The 19,658-nt window shown below is 51.4% G+C and overlaps 1 protein-coding gene across 1 annotated transcript in view; it reads left to right on the plus strand.

Moving 5' to 3' along the window:
• Positions 1 to 1,279: 1,279 nt before the first annotated feature.
• The window catches only part of ankrd52a (ankyrin repeat domain 52a), a 28,241-nt gene continuing 9,862 nt past the window's right edge, over positions 1,280 to 19,658 (plus strand). The window contains exons 1-16 of the mRNA XM_088916173.1: positions 1,280 to 1,431; positions 4,077 to 4,160; positions 9,075 to 9,153; positions 10,952 to 11,022; positions 11,776 to 11,976; positions 12,938 to 13,025; positions 13,994 to 14,136; positions 14,505 to 14,717; positions 15,375 to 15,453; positions 16,238 to 16,352; positions 16,697 to 16,779; positions 17,190 to 17,307; positions 17,950 to 18,018; positions 18,140 to 18,280; positions 18,831 to 18,893; positions 19,086 to 19,197. Coding sequence (XP_088772299.1) covers positions 1,405 to 1,431; positions 4,077 to 4,160; positions 9,075 to 9,153; positions 10,952 to 11,022; positions 11,776 to 11,976; positions 12,938 to 13,025; positions 13,994 to 14,136; positions 14,505 to 14,717; positions 15,375 to 15,453; positions 16,238 to 16,352; positions 16,697 to 16,779; positions 17,190 to 17,307; positions 17,950 to 18,018; positions 18,140 to 18,280; positions 18,831 to 18,893; positions 19,086 to 19,197 — 1,686 coding nt within the window. The 5' untranslated portion in view covers positions 1,280 to 1,404. The remainder of the gene's footprint in view (positions 1,432 to 4,076; positions 4,161 to 9,074; positions 9,154 to 10,951; positions 11,023 to 11,775; positions 11,977 to 12,937; positions 13,026 to 13,993; positions 14,137 to 14,504; positions 14,718 to 15,374; positions 15,454 to 16,237; positions 16,353 to 16,696; positions 16,780 to 17,189; positions 17,308 to 17,949; positions 18,019 to 18,139; positions 18,281 to 18,830; positions 18,894 to 19,085; positions 19,198 to 19,658) is intronic.

Raw genomic sequence — 19,658 nt, forward strand, 5'->3', positions numbered from 1 at the left:
GCTAGGCCAACCCCCTGGAATGGGTGTTGCGTAAAACCGAGAGCGTGACAACATCCGGTTGGGAGGGCGAGAATAAAGCCTTCTGGGATGGGTAGTTTTCTGAACCTTCCCGAGCCGCGATCGAATTGCTTATCTTGGGGGGAAAAAATGTAAAGTTTAAAAACACCAAGTGCAGAACAGTATCATGAAACATGTGGGATTTTTAAAACCTTTATTTAAAATATTTAAACCGCAGGATATTCTACGTTGTTTTTTGTAAAGTTATCTAAAATATTATTAATATGGATAATAGTATATATAAACAATCGTGTATATTCGTCGTTTGCAGTAAAAAAAAGCTGAATATCGATAAATCAGAACTCGTTATTGTCTATCAGGTCTGCCGCCCAAGGTTTATTCACACATAAGATCTCATGAAGGTGGCCGCTTGCACCAGCTGCCTCAGTCTTCCTCACAGAGCCTGACCAGCCTGCACACGCAGCACAGCTCGGCGCTTAGTTCTGTCACACTCATCCGGGGTGCAAGGACGCCTCCAAAACCAAACCCTGCAACCTGTCTTGTAGGTTTGTACAAGGTTCTTGGCTCCTGCTGCGTCACCGAGAGATTGAACGGGGCTGGGATGTGGTGACTGGGGAGATGATGAGAGAGAGAGAGAGTCACGCCTTGTCTGTCCTCGGTACTTTCGCATTGTGAATCCGGGATCCTGGCATAAACGAAAGCGCTTTCCTGGGCACAAGACCGCTCAGTTTCGCTTTTATTCGGAACTGTGCACACGTGACGCACTGTGCCTTGGGACAGGGGTGCAGTCGGGAGCCGCTGACAGGCTTTTCCGCCTGCGCCGCTGCCGCCTGCCCGGCAGGGAGCACGTCTGAACTGCGTGGAATCAGCCTCTAAATTGTCCCCCCCCCCCCGTTCAAACTATCGGTCCACATTGTTTCTTCAGGACGGGTCTCTGAAACCGCCGCCCAAAGAAAACCTAGGATCGTGTGACCTGGCCTGTTTGTGTATTCCGAATAAGGGCTATAATTAGCCGCAGCAGCAGAGTGAAGTCCCCCAGCGCTCCCTCCTTCATTATAGGCGTAATTAATTACTCCCACGCAGCGCAGCCAGGGTCTCGTTTCCGAGCGCCTCGGAGCCGGCGGTGGCCTTAGCGGCCGCTGCTCGGTCCCGCCAGGGGGTGGCGCTGTTGCGCGCCGCCGCTCCTGTAGGCGGTGCCCCCCCCCCCCCGAGCCGTCCTCCTCCTCATCCTCCTCCCCCTCCCTTCCAGTCTACCAGCAATAAACAACAGCGAGCGCACTGATACCGAGCGACCCTGTTCCTCAGTAATAATCATAATAAAACTACCGCCAGTTACCTCTCCAGCCCATCCTGATGAAGGAGCTTCGCCCTGATTGAGTCCGGGAGATGGGAATACTCAACATAACTGACCAGGTGAGGGACCCGCGACGAGCGGAGGAGAGAAACGCGGTGGAAATAACGATCGGGGTTTTTTTTTTCCGCTTCTTTTCCGGAGGGCGGGCGGCTGAGACCTCGGCCCGGGCTGACTAGGAAAGGCCGGCGGCTGTAGGCCCCTCGACGTCCTTTTTCGCGTCACATTTTTTTTTCCTCCCTCCTGCAAATCTCCTCGTATTTAAAACCCCCCCCCCCCCCCAGGCAGGGCAGGACTGGGTCGCAGCCGCGGCTGGTGTTGGATCTGGATTTTCTCTTAACGCCCGTTTCTTTGTGTGACTTTTGTGCGCTGTCTCAATCGTGTAGTTTTTTTTTCCAATTGCAGCTGCGGCCGAGGGATGAGGGACGCGCACTCCCGTCTCCGGGTTGTAATGTCAGACACAGAAGGGGGGTTTTCCGCCGCTTTCGGTTCCCGGAAATATTTTGCTCTTTTCCATGCTTTAAAAAAAAATAAATTCTGCGACTATGAAAATGCACCTTTTTCTACGATTGTCCGGAAAATCTAAAGCGCTGTACCTAGACAACGTCGTTTTTATGTGTGTGTTTTCATGGTAAGGCGGAACGTTTTTGGCCAGTGATGCTGCCGAGGCTAGCTGAACGCAGGTCTTTTTTTTTTTAAATCTTGACACAACCTTTTTCCAGACGCTTGCACATTTAGAGGAAAGACATTTTGCAAAAGCGATTCCGTTGCGTTTGGTCTAAGCGGTAAATTGAGGGCTGGCGGCCCGTCCATTAATCTGTAGGGTCGCGGCTCACCTGCCTATCTTAAAATCAAAGCGAAAGAATATTAATGGGTGAATTGTCCCCCCCCCCGGCGTCGTTGGTTAGGGAGACGGGGAGGTTGCCAAGAAACGCGGGAGTGTGTGTTTGAAGATGTCCGAGCACTTGAAGTTGCCTGCGCCTGGCCCGGGGTGTTGAGCTCAACACTGCGCGTCTCCGGTCAGCGCCCAAAGCCCCATCCGTGAGCCGAAACAAGGCGCCCTGGCAGATGAATCGGACGTTTTATAAACACATTAACGATCTTTTACAACGTTTTGTGCTGCAGTGGGCATTAAACTAATTAGCCACACGTTTTATAGATTTACACATTTTGACTCTGGTCTGAGTGTGACGTGTGTGTGTGTGTATATATATATGCGTCGTTGTTTTTGCTGCTCCCATTACGTCGCTGTTAAGGCCGTTCCAGGTTTTGCCTGGAGCAATGACGAGGCACTGGGAAGCAGAGAAGGCGTATGTGTAAATATGTCGTCTTAACTTTGCCTGTTATGCTTCCAGCCCTGTGTGGACTCTGGCAGAGCCCGTGGTTCAGAACATTAAATCTCGAGCCAGACCCGACACCCCTGCCCGAAGAGTATTGCCAGAACCTCTAGTGATATGATCTGTGTGGTGCAAAAATACGGCAGTGAGTGGGATTGTGGCCACACGGTGGACCTCCCTGGAGTGTTTTGCCTGGCCTAGAAGCCGTTTGACAGTTAGGGCTGTAGGGCTTTCAAGGGGTGACAGGAAGGTCTTCGCTGCAGAGCTCCTGAAGCCAGGCAGGGCCTGAGGGATGTGGAGCCAAGCGCTGAGTGTTGAAGATGTGGGCAGGTCTCGCTGTGCTCTGGATCCCTGCTCCGTCTTTTGAAACCCTGCGTTCTGTTCTCCCCTCAAAGATCAATTTGGCCCTCTTAACCAGTATTGGGGGGGGGGGATAATGAAGACAGTTGGCTTTTTCCTCAAAGTGAATGAAGGAGCAGAAGGAGCCTGTGAGCCGCGTGTGAGCACCTGAGGGAGGTACTCTGTGTCCTTCTAGCTCGGATCCTGTGATCTCTGCTAGATCGTGCGGTGAACCTGTGACCCAACAATCCTGCAATTTATTTATTGTTTCTTCCACGTAGTGGGCTGTGCACCCTGCCAAAGGCGGATGGGGAACATCCATTCTCTGCTGGGCTTTGCTTTACAGGGCGGCAGCTCTGTATTTCCACGTTTCGCTCTGTGTATTACGGCGAAGGTGTAGGAGACGCCTCCTTCTCTTTCCATTGTTAGCATCCTGACTTCCCCCCCCCCCCCCAATAAGCAGATGAGATCTGCCTTTCCAGGAAAACCCTTTGAGGGAAAAGAAAATAAAGCCAGTCGAGTCGCAGTGCGCGCAGTCCTGAATAGTGCTCAGGTCGTGATCCGTGTCTGTTTTTTTTTTTAAGTTACGCCGGCTTCCCTCTACCCCTCTTTACGCAGAGGGTGGCGGGAGTCTGGAGCAAGCCACCCAGTCATGTTGTGGAAGCTGGTAAACTGGCTTCTTTCAAGAAATGGGTGGGTCAGATCGTGGCATCAGTTAAAACGTCTTCCTGCCAAGCAGGCTGTGTAACCTTTCTTCTGTTCTTGAACTACGAACCCAAATTGCAGAACGGCACGTGTGAGGAAGTGCCTTTATCAGACGGCATCGGATGGATGTAAAACAATTGTAAGAACGTGAGGAGTCCAGGTGTTCCTCGCCCGAAACAGTGACTATTGTTCGTACCCCAGCTGCTGTGCTCTCCTAAGGACGGTGACCAGCCATGCTGTCTGCCGAGAGGATGAGAGGGTGTTTAAGTGCTTTTGTGCTTGTGTGTTATTTCTAAACTCTGAAAGAGCCTTGTTTTGTCTTGCAGCCCCCCCTGGTCCAGGCTATATTTAACCGGAATGCAGAAGAAGTTCAATTGTTGTTGCACAAGAAGGAAGATGTCAATGCACTGGTGAGTACTGCGGTCTTTTTCTTGACACGTTCTTCACGTGTGGGGTCCATAATTATGAACGAATGATTCTCTTGTGATGTCTCGTGGCGATTGAGCCTGGCTTCGGTCGGTGTGCATTGCTGAGCACATCCGATAGATCACTTTGTGATGTCTCTTTTGTGCGGTGTTCTACAAATCGAGTTCCTGCCCTTTGTGAACCCCGAATCTGGCCTTCTGCAGCAGCCTGCCAATTCCTGCTATTCCAGATGCTACCTATACATATTGTTGTACAACAACGAGTGCAACTTTGAGTTATTTTTCTCTCTAAATAACTCTTCTAAAGCAAGCATTCCTACAAGTATATATTTTGAGCAAAAACAAAAAGGCCACAAAGGGTTAAAACTAAATTAGCTGATTAATCTTTCCCAGACTAAGTAGTCCTGAAATTAATTCAAAACTAAAAGCATTATGGCATTTCTTGGAAGTGTATCTGGTGCTATTAGTGTCTTGAAATGAAAATTGTGCCCTGTCAGCTTCTTCTTCTCCTGTGATGGAGGGGAGCAGTGTGGATTTTTAGTAGAACCTCTGATTGTTTTGCCTTCGGCGAAGGTAACCCAGCCCCGACCCGTCCGACGAGCCTCGACTGTGTGCGGCGCGGTTGTAAAAGTCCTCTGCACAATCCGAGCCTCGCTAATTTGCCTGTTGTTCCGGGATCCGAAGTCTGTGGTGGTTTGATTTCGTTTGCGCAGCAAGTCAAAACTTCTGAGGCCGTGGGACTGATAAAAAAAAGTCTTCTTAGAAAAGGATTCGGTGTTGGAACAGAAGGATACCAAGTCACTGTGCATTATTGTTTTCAGTGACCTTATTGTTCAGCTGGTCGGATACTCCTCATGCAGTACTTAATTCTGTGGGTGAAGGACCTGCCATTGGATCTAAACCAGCCCCGCTCCGGCTGCGTTTTGCTATCACGTGCTATCTGTCTGTGCCGATTTCCCACAGATGCCCCAGTGGCAGTTGGGAGTGACTGGAGTTGGACAGGGAGTTGGTATGGTGAGGAGTGGGGATGATGTCCCGGAAGTGGGTGTGTCAGGGGCTCGCCCCCACTTAATTCCCCACTGTCGATCCGGAGCGTATCCTGTTCAGCTTACTGCGGAACCGCTTACTTATCAAGCGCTTTGAGAAGCCACCTTTAAAGGCGCTATACAAAAATAACGTTTATTATTGTTATTATTACTGTCATGGAAAAATAGCATGAGCTTCCCCGTCTTCTTCGACTTTGTTGTCCAGAACGTCCCCATCGAAACTGATCACGAGGTCTAAGCCAACATTTTCGATAACCGTGCTGCATGTTATACTGTTTCGGCATTGAAATTGTCGCTGTCCCCTAGATGTTCAGCCGAGTCCTCGCGCTGAGCTCCGGGGGCAGGCGAGATGCCATTCCCGAGCAGGTCTGGCCTGTGGGGCCCCTGGTCTGCAGGACTCCTGGTGGGGTGGAGCTCTCCGGACGCCTCCACTTCAACAGTGCGTCTCACGGCGCCCCGTCTTTGAGATGGGGCCGCTCGCTGGCGGCCGGCTGCCTGTGGGGCGCGGTTTCGACGCCTCGTTGTTGACTCGGGGCCCTGAGTCGCCCCAAACCTGTCGTCCGCTTTCAGCCGTAGGGTTTTGACTGCGCGCTCGCGGGGAGACCAGCGGCAGCAGGGAGGGCCAGCACCCCAGCAAGCGCCCTGTAACTTCCTGGGGGCTGGCGGGCCGTAGTGGGACGGTACCATGGAAAAATAAAATATTCCCATCGGGTACTTTTGCAGATGTGTTTTTTTTTTTCCCCTCTGCTCCATTTAAACACGCTTGGGCGGGTAAAGACAGACATGAACACTACCGAGGTCGGAGCAGGATGCTGGGCCTCGCTCCGTCCTGCGCCGCTGGTGCGGACCGCGGCCCTCGCTGTGCCAGGCGGCATGGAGGAGAGCTCGAGGGCTGTCTGGCACGCTGGAGGTCTCTCATTCCAGCTTCCCGGCAGCCTGGGGTCTTGTGGTCTTCGGTGCCTGAATGGCCTTTCCTTCTCCTGAGTGGACCGTTAGTCCAGGAGACGAGCACTGACCCCGCCCCGTCGAGGCCCGGGCGCCGTCTCCGAGCGGGGCGAGAGGGCTGAGGGGAGTCCGGCGGGTGGTCCCGCGGGAGGGGAGCAGTGACTGATCTGGGAATTGCGGTGTGCTTTAATGAGGCCTGCCGGTCCCAGTGCGGCGTGTGTTGTGTTCCGGCCTCCCTAGTAACGGCGGTGCGCTTCTTGAACGTCGCAGAAGAAGGGGCGTTCGGCTTGCCGAGCCCGTGTGGCAGCACGTTAATTGATCCCAGGATGTTGTCTCTTGACGGAAGCCGTTTCCTGCGGGAAGCCAGAGTATCAGCTGCAACAACATGGCTGGGCAGCTTGTTCCAGACTGTCGCATCTGTTTTGCCTGCTTCTTCAGCTGCAGTTGATCCCTCACACATCTTCCGAAATAAATAGGTCCCAAAGAGGAATGTGAAGCACAAAAATCGTTGTACTCGACATCACGCTTGCATGCCTTCGGCAGGGGCTCGTGGCCTTTCATTATTTCCACCTTTGGCAGCATTCCTCTCCACAGGACTGACATGCCTGTCGAACTGTGGCCCTTCACGTAGGGGCTGAATCGGGGATCGGCAGCGCCAGTCCCCGAAATCCGAATTCCTGGGGGTTAAGAGCTGGGAAGTGTAGCAGGATTCACTTCTCATCCACGTAATTCAGTCGAGTCTTTAAGGCCCGAGCTGGAATGAAAACCTGGAGCAAGGGCAACGCTCCAGGGCTTGAGTTGCCCGGGGTTAAATTCCTGATGAAATTGCATAATGGTGAAGTGATCTCTTGATCCGAGCTGCCTCATAAGACAAAAACAATAAAAGAGCACATTGCTGGAAGGTTACTTAGTGGGGAGAAGTGCTCTTGTGTTTGCTGTTGTTTTTCTATCCTGCCCTTGTGCTGATGTGCTTCCCTGTCAGTCCACACCTGTGTGCGCCGGGTAGTTCGCGAAGACGTTCCGTCTTTGTTTTTATCACTCGGGGAGATTCAGTGTGGTAGTTTAGCGATCATTTGAAATTAAAGTACCCTTGCCCTGTAGCTTTTGAGAACCCGCGAAAGCAGATCCTGGTGTATTTGAGCTGTTTCTTAAGTGGTCAGAGCGTGCCTGTGTTCCAGGCCTCTACAAGTTGATGACTTAATGTGAGCCCATCAGATCTGCCGGGCTGCGGTTCTCCAGAATCCGGCTTGGTCACTCACTGGCATGTCGTTTTGAAGTTATCCTCGCTTGTAGCCAAGATATTTCCTGGTCAGTAACCAGCAATCTCTTTACTGATACACTTGATTTGAGACCGACGTTTTGTTGGATAAAATAAAAGTTAAGAACTCCATACATTTACGTGGTTTGCCTTTTTTTCTGGTAATGACTGTTAATGTTAATTTAAGAGTTTCATTAGTTTGTAGTTTTAATCCATGTTAAAGCATTGTTCTGGTGTAAACACTTGGCCAGCCCAGGTCCTGTCTTGTCTGTATGAATGTCTGCCAAGCTGTTGGACCAATAATGCCAGAGTTCAGAGTCGCCTTTCTTTCTGGCTCTGCAACAACGAGTTCTGCTCTGCGGGACACTTGCACAGAGGGCATCCGTTTAGGGTTTGTGCTTTTGTTTAAAAATGTGTCCTTTAAATATCCAACCAAGGCTCCTGTTGCACTGCGGTGGGAGCCATTTCTGGGTTTACCAGCTGCAGGATCATTGAAGAGGTTGTACCGATAAGGACAAGCAGATGATTAAATCACGCTTAATTGGTTCAAGGTGAATAACGCAACATGGTAGAAATGCTGTAAGTTTAATTTCTCTCAGACTTCCTTTGGCTTCCTTATCTAACCCCTTGTATTCCTGATCTCAGAATGCATACTTTCCCAGAATACTGCAGCGCAGGGTCCGCCAGTTCTGTAGGTTAGATCTCTGGGTGTTTTTTTAACATTCTGATATCGGAAGAGAGTGAGAGTGCTGCGTTGACAGCTGGTCTTTCCTTGAGCAATCTTGCTTCCTGGCAGTTTCGTTTTGGACTGAAAGCTGTTTGAATGGAGGCTCCTCTTCCTGGAACCGTTCAGTCGGCCTCGCTGGGGATTCCAGCGTCTGTCTGGGCGGCACCTGTGGAGAAATCTGCTGTCTCGACTCATGTGGTGTGTGTGCTCGCTGTGCTTCTTGGAAGGGGAGGCCCTGCTGACCGGCTGCGTCATCCCTTTGTGGGTTTTGTTAACGAGCTTAAAAACCCCCGGCTCTGACGGCTTGACGTCCCAACAGGAGAGCCTTTCCTCACGCTGAGCAGCAGTTTTTATCATGCTGTGTCATGGAGGATCGATCTGTAGCACAGCCATTGGCTCTGCGAGGTGCAGTCTTTTGCATGTCGTTTGCTGATCAAAGGGGAAAAGCAAGGCGTTGAATTGTATTGAAAACGATGAAAGTGTAGCAGGCTTGACAGCAGAAGGGTTGTGGGAGTCTGGAACGAGCTACCCAGTCATGTGGTCTAAGCTGTTACCCTGGCTCCTTTCAGATAACAGCTGGTTGAGATCCTTTAATGAGTTAACTACTGCTTTCCAAATGGGCTGGTTGCTACTAACCTCTTTTCCATTCTTGTGGCCCTCCATCCATTAAACTTTGCCAGTAGTTGGTAGGAACAGCCATATTGTTCCCGCAGTCCTTCAAGCAATGGCTGGATAACATCCTTGGATCAATAAGCCATTAGCATTCAAATGCTTTAGAAGGGGTGAATGGCCTCCTCTCATTTGTAATTATTGTGTTCCTATAATAGTACAGTTTTATGTATGGGCACTTGAGCTCCAGTCTGCTGACAGTACGAGCAGATGGGTCACTGGTGTGCGTAATGTTTCCACCCATCTTTCTGCAGGACCAAGAGAGGCGTACCCCCCTGCATGCTGCTGCTTGTTTAGGCGATGTCCCGATTATGGACCTCCTCATTAATTCAGGTAAGAGCCCACTTCTCCTCCCAGCAGGGCCCCCCCCCGCCTCAGCTCCTCACGTTGTCCACATGAGATGCCCGTTTGCTGGGAAACCCTGTGCTTAGCCTTGTCAGCAGGATGGGTTGCTTACTGATCCTGCAGATGCCTCACCCAGAACACTGACAAAGCCCCAGGCTGCCAACAGTTTCAGTGTTCACAATCTGCCTGTTGTGAGCTGACTGCTGAGAGAGTACTTGCATTTGCTTTCTCCACGTTAATAGGAAAACCAGTCAGTTATCGCAGGCATCCGATGCCTGTTTCTGCCCTTATGGGCCTCCGTACCACAGATACCACAGTTCCTGTGTCAGTACTGGTAGCTATGAGAGAGGGGCTCTAAGCAGGGAGCAGTATGATTTAGAAGCTGTGAAACAGTTTTGACAGAGCCGCACCGTTATTTCAATAAGCACCTGAAATACAGGGCCATGAGTTTTGTTCCATCGACCAAGAATCTTTTTTTTGCATAAATGTTGATGTAAAGGTTCAATATGTTATTCCGAACCCTACCACCCCTGCTTACACAGACGCTCAGGGGGTACGTTCGTTTTCAACATAAACTAAAGAAATCAACATAAACTGGTGATTTATGGTTATTTATAAAAGTATTGTATAAAAAATGTGTAGATCTTCCTTGCAGTACATTTCATAAATTTAACGTCTTGATCACATCAGTGTTGAAACTGCTAATAATAATTATAGCGAAGCCCGGATAACATTGTGGCTGCTGGCTAATGAAGGGTTAATGAAGAATATCACCCTGCAACTCATAACCAGCAGCCCACTGAATCTCAGCAGGTGTGAGCCTGGTCAGTACCTGGATGGGAGACGTCCTGGGAAAACCTCTGCTGCTGGAAGAGGTGTTAGGGGGACCAATAAGGGCCTATGTGTGGTCCTGCGGTCTATGTGGGTTCTAATGTCCCAGTATAGTGACAGGGACACTTTACTGTAAAAAGGCGCCGTCCTTTGGATGAGACGTAAAACCGAGGTCCTGACTCTGTGGTCATTAAAAATCCCAGGGTGTTTCTCGAACGTTTCTCGAAAAGCGTCCTGATCAAATTTCCCATTGGCCTTTACCAATCATGGCCTCCTAATAATCCCCATCTCTGAACTGGCTTTATCACTCTGCTCTCCTCCCCACTGAGAGCTGCTGTGTGGTGAAAGTACTGTTCACTCTGACTGCTGTCGCATCATCCAGGCGGTGGAGGGGGTCCCCATTACCTGTAAAGTGCTTTGAGTGGAGTGTCCAGAAAAGCGCTATAGAAGCGTAAGGAATTCTTATTATTAAACCTCGAGTCTTGGGAGTCCCAGCACTTTCGATCTTTCAAATCCTTGCTCTCTGTGGCTGTCCAGTCATGGAGCTGGGGGCCTGGGCGTGGTTTATGATCTGATCTGGACAGTTGACCCAATTCCATTTGGGCTGGGCGGTCCCAGGTAAACACTTATAAGGGTCAGAACTACTCCACACCCTTGGAGGATTTGAGAGGAACAGATGCCTGGTGGCGAAAGTCGTTCTTTGGCCCCATCAGTCTGTGCTGACCTGCCTCTTCTCCATTCATTCGCCGGCTCTCCCACATCCTGGAATTGGCTAACTCCTCCTCCTCCTCGCGCCGCTTCATTTTCACACTTCCCTAGGGAGGGACTGGGAACCAGTTGAACACTAGCTCTCCACCACTTGATGAACTCAAGCCATTTTAGCCAGTTCTTCCCTCAACTCGTAACACTGTACCTGTGTACCAGTAAGAGTCTGTGTGTGTGTCCCCTTGCACAGGTGCTAGTGTTAATGCTAAGGACCATGTGTGGCTGACCCCTCTGCACCGCGCCGCTGCCTCGAGGAATGAAGTAAGTAGCAGTCCGCTGGCTCTCGGCTTTGTTTTAGGGATGTGTCTTCCAGGCTGGTTTCTGTCCGAAACACAAGATGCATCCTGGCGAAAGTCGCTTCTGTTCCAAGGGAAGCGGCTCCAGTAGACTTCGGATATGCAGCACTGGTCGCACGCCCCTGTAACAGCTCCTGGTTTACTAGCTGGCAGCTGGAAAGTGAAAGCGGGGTTCCTCACGCAGCGACAGCCCCTGGCTGGGGCCTCTAGAAATCACTCGTTCCAATTTGGGCCGTCATAACCTGGCGGTAGGCAGAGTTCGAGGAGCAGGCGTGGCCAAGGGTTGTGCGCAGAACCGCTCCCCCTGGTGCTCATGAACTTGCTTTACCGTCGTGAGCCCATCATCCTTGCCTCTTCCTCTGATGCAGGGGCTCTGCAGCTGCTGCAGGTAGCTTAGCAGTGTGCTGAGGAGTCCAAGGGGCAGGAAGTTTGCCTTTTAGAGGACTTGGGATGTCTTTTGGATTCGGTGATCCATGTGGATGAAGAAGTTGTAATTCCAGTGCAGTAATTGTGTAACTGGTCATTCCAGTTACAGAAATTTTTAGTCATGCAGACTAAATTCCAAAAATGATTGTCGAGCATTATGTTTGTCTGCATGCAATGCGAGTAAAGGAAGTCGCTTGCGTTGCATTAAGACAGATGCGGTAATGTGGGCGTGGGGATGTGCCATGCCATGATCCTTTCTGCTGACGGCTGTGTGTCTGTCGTCTCTGTGCAGAAGGCAGTGAGCCTGCTGCTGCGGCAGGGGGCGGAGATCAACGCCAGGGACAAGTTCTGGCAGACGCCCTTGCACGTGGCCGCCGCCAACCGCGCCACCAAGTGTGCCGAGGCCCTGATCCCCCTGCTGAACAGCGTCAACGTGGCGGACCGCACGGGCAGGACCGCGCTGCACCACGCCGCCCACAGCGGGCATGTGGAGGTGAGGATCGGGAAGCTGGGGAGGGGGGGTGCCCGTTGGTCTCGGTCGGCTGGCTCTGTGGCCCCCCAGGATAAACCACCTGATCTCCCAAAACTAGGAGGAAGCCACGTTTTTCCTTGATCCAGAAGAGGAGCTGCAGCTGGCCTGTTTTAGCTCTTGCACTGCAAGCAGCAAGCGGACTTTTGTCCTTGCAATCGAGGGCGTGGGTGGAGCTTTTTCAAAAGGAAACGGCACAGCAAGGTTGAGAGAGTTGAATATCATTTCCAAATACACATGCAAGGCGTCAGCATTGGAAGGATGAAAGTATTGTGTTTTAGAGTAAATTATCAAATGTGAGGGCAGCAGAAGATCATTGATGGCACTGTGAAGCGTTATGGTAAAAGATGGAGCTAGATTTTTCTGTTCGTGTCGGGTGATAGCACAGTGAAAAAACTTTGCCCACACCACATCGCGGTGTGACGCAATGGTGCGACAGGTTTTGCCTTAGTAAAATGAGGGCATTTCCAAGAAAAAAAAAAGAGTACTGCCTGGTTGTGGGAGAGAAGTCTGCTGGAAGGGAATTTACCACGCGTAGTTGGATCTGCCCTGTATTTTCTTAACACAACAGGAGCATTTTTTTTTTCCTTATGGTTGGAGCACTTTTCATATACAACAAGTACAACGCAGCACAAAGACAAACCCCCATCACATGGAAGGTCTCCTTTAACAAAAAATTGTGTTCGTAGCAAATTTAGAAGGATAGGTTAAAAGTGTGTTGTAGCGTGCTTTGTGGTGCACATTTCCCAAGGGGGGAATTTTCCGGGGGTGCACAGAGAGCAGGAAGAGGCAGATGTCCTCTGACAGGCGAGGAAGAGTGCGCCGCCAGGAGATTTACTGTCGGCGTCTGTTGTAGCGCGGCCCCTCTGCTCCTCTCCCCTGCTGGCGGCCGACGGCTGACCGTTCCTCTTCTCTCTGCTCTCAGATGGTGAACCTGCTGCTGAACAAAGGGGCCAACCTGAACGCCAGCGACAAGAAGGAGAGGCAGCCCATCCACTGGGCAGCCTACTTAGGTGAGCCAGGCTGGGAGCTCTCCAGGGTCTCCAGGGGACCTGCAGCGAATAGGCGGTCTGGTGCCCCCGGCTTCTCGACCCTCCCCGCCTGTGTGAAATTCTGGTGCCGCCCGTGTTCTGCGGTTCTTCTCACGTAGTCATCTGTCACGCCCTCCGTTTCCGCAAACGGCGACTGCAAAGCTCTGTGGCTGCCAACTGGCAAGTGCACGAGCCAAGACGGCACCCAGCTGACCAGTTCCGGGATGAGGGATTTGTGATGCTGTAGGAGACGTGCACAGAATGCTGTGATGTGAGAATCGGTGTGTAACAACGCCAAAACAGAAGGAAGCAAGCACGGTCTGCATGTGGTATCTTGGCCTCTGTGATCATACAGGCACCCGTGCCTCTGAGGTGGGGTGGCCTTTTTAATGCGTTACAGTCTCTGTACTTCTCCAAATCCCTCTTTTGGGTCTGGGGTGGAGGGGGCAGGGCTGACTTTCTCAAGCGGGTTTGGTTCCTTTCAGCTTGGTCTTGGCACTCGCTTACCCACATGTGTATGTGCCCTTGCAGTCAAAGTTTCCCAGAAATTATTTTTTGCCCAGCGGAGAATCTCAAGGCACATATCTGCTAATAGAACATGCCAATGAAAGAGCACAGCCCTTGTAGTTCTGTACTCGTTGCATTAAAAGAGGAAGGTTCAAAAGTATATAAAGATATATAAGATATAAATCAAGGCATTGAAGTAAAACGTAGGAGGCCCTGATTTCTAATGGGCTGTTTGAGTTATGTCACCTACGGTTATGTTAGATCATAATTAAGCGCATCTCTCTTGTTCCTCAGCTGTGGTTCTGTTTTTGTCAGCTCTTATGCAGTCAGTGTGTTCTGTGGCTGGAGCAGCCGGTTAAGTTTTTAAGCCCTCTCTTTCCTCGTTCCCCTTCTTCACTGACGTCTCCCTGCCTCGCTCTTCCCTCTCTCCCCCGTCCCTGCAGGGCACTTAGAGGTGGTGAAGCTGCTGGTGTCTCGCAGCGCGGACGCGATGTGCAAGGACAAGCGCGGCTACACCCCCCTTCACGCGGCCGCCTCCAGCGGGCAGATCGAGGTGGTCAAGTACCTGCTGCGGCTCGGTGCGGAGGTGGGGTCCTGCAGCCAGGCCGTGGAGGGGAACCCCGCAGTCTCCCGTCTTAATCCGCAGCTTTTTCTTCGTGTCGGTGCACCTGTCTGTTTGCAGGCATCTATCTCTTTCTTGCTTTAACTCGGTCAGAGATCTGCCGGCTGAAAGTTCTTCGCATGTTGTGGGATTAAAGCACGCGATGACCTTTTTACCGACGGGGGAGGGGTGCATGAGATGGGATAAAAGCAGCATGTGTTCGTTCCTCGAAGAATAACTCCTTGCCTCCCTTTTCCCCCCCTCTCTCTGCTTGCTTCTGTCCTCCTCTTCTGATCTCTCTCTGCCCCCTCCCTCTCTCTGATCTCCCTGCTCTGCCTCTCTCTCTCTCTCAGATTGACGAGCCCAATGTGTTTGGGAACACGGCCCTGCACGTGGCCTGCTACATGGGGCAGGAGGCGGTGGCCAACGAGCTGGTCAACCACGGCGCCAACGTCAACCAGCCCAACGAGCGCGGCTGCACCCCGCTGCACTTCGCGGCCGTGTCCACCAACGGCGCCCTCTGCCTGGAGCTGCTGGTCAACAACGGGGCGGACGTCAACATGCAGGTCTGTGCGCGGCAGGGGGGGGTCTCAGAAACTCGGGGCGTGGCCGAAAAGGGTCTCCCTGTCCTGATGAGCTTAGCTCATCGTGGGATCCAGTAGCCCAAGCTCATTGGACTTTGAGACTCGTGCTTGGCTGGTCACTTGATTTTCTGTTATTTTTTTACTTTTCGGTCACTGCCTCTACCCCAGACCGACCGAAAACGTGATCAAGGACCCCGTGTTCCCTCAAGATTAAATTTGGAGGCAAATTTTTATTATTTTTCATTTTACGTTTTCGTTTTATAAGATCCCCCCCTTAAAAGAAAAGTGGGGTGAGCAGGCCAAGAACCTGGGGCGCCGGGGCTCCCTTCTCAGTTTTTCTGGCTTTTGTATTAATGATGCTAATTAGTCATGGAAAAAGATTCAATCTGAGATCTGTATAGAAATGTGTGTTTGGTCTGCGACTCTGTCTGCCCATATAACGCCTCAGACTCTCACCAGACTTTTCCCTCCCGTTCTGGCCGTCTGCGGGTTGGGCTTTTTCCTGTTAAATGGAACCCCATCATTTGGACAGATGAATCGGTGTTTTCGTTTTGGTGTGCCCGAAGCTCGGTCCGCGCCGAGGCCGAGGACCTCCCGCCCAGCCCGGCTGACCCTTGCTCGCGGTTTCCTCTTTTCCAGAGTAAAGAAGGGAAGAGCCCCCTGCACATGGCCGCCATTCACGGCCGCTTCACCCGCTCGCAGATCCTGATCCAGAATGGTGAGTCGCCGTCTTGTCTCGCCGTGTGTGTGGTGAGCCAGCGCTCAGGGCTGCGACCTCTGATCCTGGCCTGGGTAGGGAAGGGGGGCTTGTGCCCTCCCTTCGCCGACACTGGGAGGGCTTCACAGAAGAGTACCGGCCCTGCGCGCTCACACAGCTGGACACCAAGTCTAGTGACTCTCTGGTTTTAGGGTACAGACGCCATCTTTTCGAAATCGGGGGAGTTCCTGAGATGCGGTCTGAAATATCCCTTCCTCCATCTGTGTCCTTAATGTTTTTAAGTGCGTTTCCTTAGTCCTGTTGGGCTGATGTATTTCTGGGGGCGGGTGGGCTAAAGAAATTTGATTCTCTGTTTTTGTTAGTGATTTTTGCATCTTCGATATAGAGGGTGGCAGCCAGGGTCGAACCTCATACCAGCCTCCTTGAATCATGATACCTTGGCGTCAAACACGCCGAGAGATCATATTGTACGGTCAGCGGGACTGCCTGACATGGGTGGCTCTGGGTTTGAGAGTTGTTTGTCACTCCAGGCAGGTGGGGGGAAGATGGTAAAAAATGCTTCTACTTCACCCTGTGAGATGAGGCTGGGTTGTAATTATTGCCGTGGCATGTTTTTACATGTGCTTTAACTTGAATCTCCCCATGCCATTGTCGTTTTGGCTAATCTGTTTCTTTCGTGCTTCAAATCAAGCCTCGCTTCGGAGAGGGCTCAGTTCTGGTGGAGCAGACACACCAGCGGTTCAGCAGACGGCTCTGACTGTCTTCTCTCCTGGTTTTCTCGCAGGCGGGGAGATCGACTGTGTGGATAAATATGGCAATACTCCTCTTCACGTTGCTGCTAAGTATGGCCATGAACTGCTGATTAGCACCCTGATGACAAACGGTGCTGACACAGCAAGGTGAGGCCTGTCACAGAGTCACGAGCGCACCTGTGTTTATCGGAGCCCCATGCCACTTGTAGAGCCCTGTCACAATCAACTCCGCAGCCTCGATTATGGGTTGGACACCTTTTCAAGTGTGCAAGTAAATGCAAACACAAGCATCTGGTAGCTTGGCTGGTTGGCCTTTGCATTGCGTAACGCCAAGAGCGGTTTATTACTATTTAGACGCGACCTCAGTGTTTTTTTTCCAGTGGGGCATTCATTTTAATGTGACGGGGCCTGGTAGGGCTAGTATGTATTTTGCATGAGAGTGTTACCTGACACTTGGCGGGACCTGCTCACCTGTCTCTGTGTCCGTGCAGGCGAGGGATTCATGGGATGTTTCCGCTGCACTTGGCTGTGCTCTACGGGTTTTCAGACTGTTGTCGCAAGTTACTCTCCTCAGGTGAGTGGTGTAGAATTACAGTCTGACCTGCACGTGGTGCCGTCTTAAAGCTCTGCTGGGTTATGATCAGTCTTGCCCATGAATTACACTTGTGCTACAAGCTCTGCTTGCAAGCCTCAATGGAGGGCGGATCACAAGAATCGTTGCCAGTGATGGGAGCCATCTTGGCCTATCCAGCCTATTTGGTAGTTGGCTGATCTGAGACTCTCATCCCGCCATTTCTTGAAAGAGGATAGGGTGACAACGAGACGGCTAGGCAGCTTGTTCTGTTCCCCCACAATCCTCTGCTTCCTGTTCTCGTTTTCAAACGCGTTTCCGGCTCTTCCCGCTGGAGGACGGAGCTCGGGGCGTTTGCTGCTTCGTGCTTGGCGTTAAGGGAGGTCTGTGAAAGGTGCCCCGTGTCTCTGCAGGTCAGCTGTACAGCATCGTCTCGTCTCTGAGCAACGAGCACGTGCTGTCGGCCGGATTCGATATCAACACGCCCGACAACCTCGGGAGGACCTGCCTACATGCTGCTGCATCGGGAGGGTGAGCGAGGGGCCTGGGGGGTTACAGGGGGCTCTCTGCTCGTTTGTGCACTGTTTTTCATTTTGGATTTCCTTCCTTTTTCTTTTCCTTCTGCGTTTTGTGTCCGTTTTTTGCTTTCTATTTCTTCTTTTCTTTCTTCATTCTTGTGTCTTCCTCCATTGCCAGATACGCTGCTCTTTTCTCAGTTTTGTTTATTAAATAATTGAGGGATTACCATACGGGGAAGAGGTGGTGATGGGATATGAATATGCCCCTAATGAACAATTCTTTATCGATGTGTTTGGGCAACTCACTGTTATGGACTGTAATATCATCCTCGGTGGGGGGGGGGGGGGCCCTTTTCAAATTGATGCACTTAAACCAGATATTCAGCCTGCTGATGCTCAACAAGATTTGGCCTTGAAGCAACACGGTTTTGAAGAAGACCACTTGCCTCTGGCTGCCCGATGCAGCCCGTTGTAACAAACCTGGCTGTTTGTTGATCCTAGCATGTGATAGTGAAGATGCTCTGCCGGACTCATTCATGTGGGATACAGGCCAGTACCCGTGTCTCTAATTGTTAACCACAGCCAAATATTTCACCCTTTAAAGTCCTGCAACTCTCATGCCCGTCTTTCTTTCCTCTCCGTTGTCCTTAAACAGAAACGTTGAATGTCTTAACTTGCTGTTGAGCAGCGGGGCTGACCTGAGTAAGAAGGATAAATTTGGAAGGTAAGGCAGACCCGGCCGTACCCACGGGCTGAGCCGATCCGGAATCGGCGCGGGGCTCTGTGCGAGGCTGCTGCCCGGTGAGCCGGCGGTGGCGTCAGCAGGTCTTCTCTGTGGTCCGCAGGACTCCTTTGCACTATGCGGCTGCTAACGGGAGCTACCAGTGCACAGTGGCCCTGGTGAGCGCCGGCGCCGAGGTGAACGAAGGCGACAGTAAAGGCTGTACCCCCCTGCACTACTCTGCTGCTTCCGAAACCTTCCGAAGGTAACCCTGGTCGCAGGCTTGCCCTCTTCTTGAAAGAATAGTAGGAGTGGAATGGTGTTGGAAGGTCAGAGGAACAGACTTGGTCCCCTTATCTGGCACTGCCCTCTGGTCTGAATTCGTCAGTGTTCACAGGAACCAGCTTGCGTGTGTATTTCGTTGCTTCAGTTTTCACAATGCTCTTGAGTGGGCCAGCTGATTCTATAAACTTTCTAGTACATTCATAACATCCGTCTTGGGACATGTAGCCGTTGGCTCCGGCGCCAGAACCTGTTCCGCTTAAGATCGGGGAATAACCTCGGATTGAAAGGCCCCGTTTTCAGAACTTCTCTCCTGGAAGCATCGGGCTCCGACATAGCATTTCCATTGTGATTTTCACTTTATCGGAATGCCGAGGAGATCCTGCTGCTCCCTTCCTGAGATTGCAGTGCTAGCAGACCGTGCAAGGTGACGTCGGTTTCAGTAGGCAGTTTGGCTGAATGGCACCGCAGTGAGAGCCTTTCCTGGCAGCAGTGTCTCTCCGGAGCCCTAAATTGCCTGCTTTCGTTTTCAGAGTGGATCGCCATTACTCCGGGAGCCATGAGAACGAGGAGGAGAGAGCAAAGGAGACCTTTTTGTGAGTTTTTCGTCCGGTACCGGTTTTTCCGGGACTTGCATGTAGAGAGAACTGCCGAAGTCGGAGCCCTGAGACCAGAAAGTGTTTGTTTCACTTTTCTGCTTGGTGTAGAGGCTGCAAGAAGATGGAGAGGGGTGAATGGGAGGTAGAGCAAGCTGGACAAGTGTCTGACCTCTCTGTTTCTCCCTGCAGCTGTTTGGAGTTTCTGCTGGACAGTGGTGCAGACCCAGCCGTTCGCAACAAGCAGGGATACAGCGCGGTTCACTATGCAGCTGCCCATGGCAACAAGCAAAACCTTGAACTGGTGAGGCTTCAGGGCAATTGCTATTTATCTCTTGAGTAAACTAATCTGCCTGAAGTGAACAACTGTCCTCCAGTTTAGCAATATGTGGAGTCCTGATTGGTTTCAAGGTGATTGTGGAATTTTAATTCACCTGGTGTGTGTTGACTTGAACGTTGGGGTAGTTTGCAGTTCTGGACGTGTATATGTATGCTTAATGCGTGAAATGTGCTGCGCAGAGCCCTGCCCAAAAAAGATTTGGACGCCAAATGTCATTTTATGGGGAGTTTGCATGGACTCTAGGATCGGGGTCCTCTCTCCTTTTTCTGGCCTTGACCTGTGTGTATGTTAGTGTGATGTGAGCAGTAACCACTAGTGTGTGCTCTTGTGCGGCATTTGAAGGCTAAAGCACTATTGCTGTGCTTCAGGCACCAATATCAGCAAGCCTCAAGTAAGCAGTGCAGTCTCTCTGGAACCCATCTCTT

Source organism: Atractosteus spatula, chromosome 1 (genome assembly GCF_055471065.1).
Source record: "Atractosteus spatula isolate fAtrSpa1 chromosome 1, fAtrSpa1.hap1, whole genome shotgun sequence".
NCBI lineage: Eukaryota > Metazoa > Chordata > Actinopteri > Semionotiformes > Lepisosteidae > Atractosteus > Atractosteus spatula.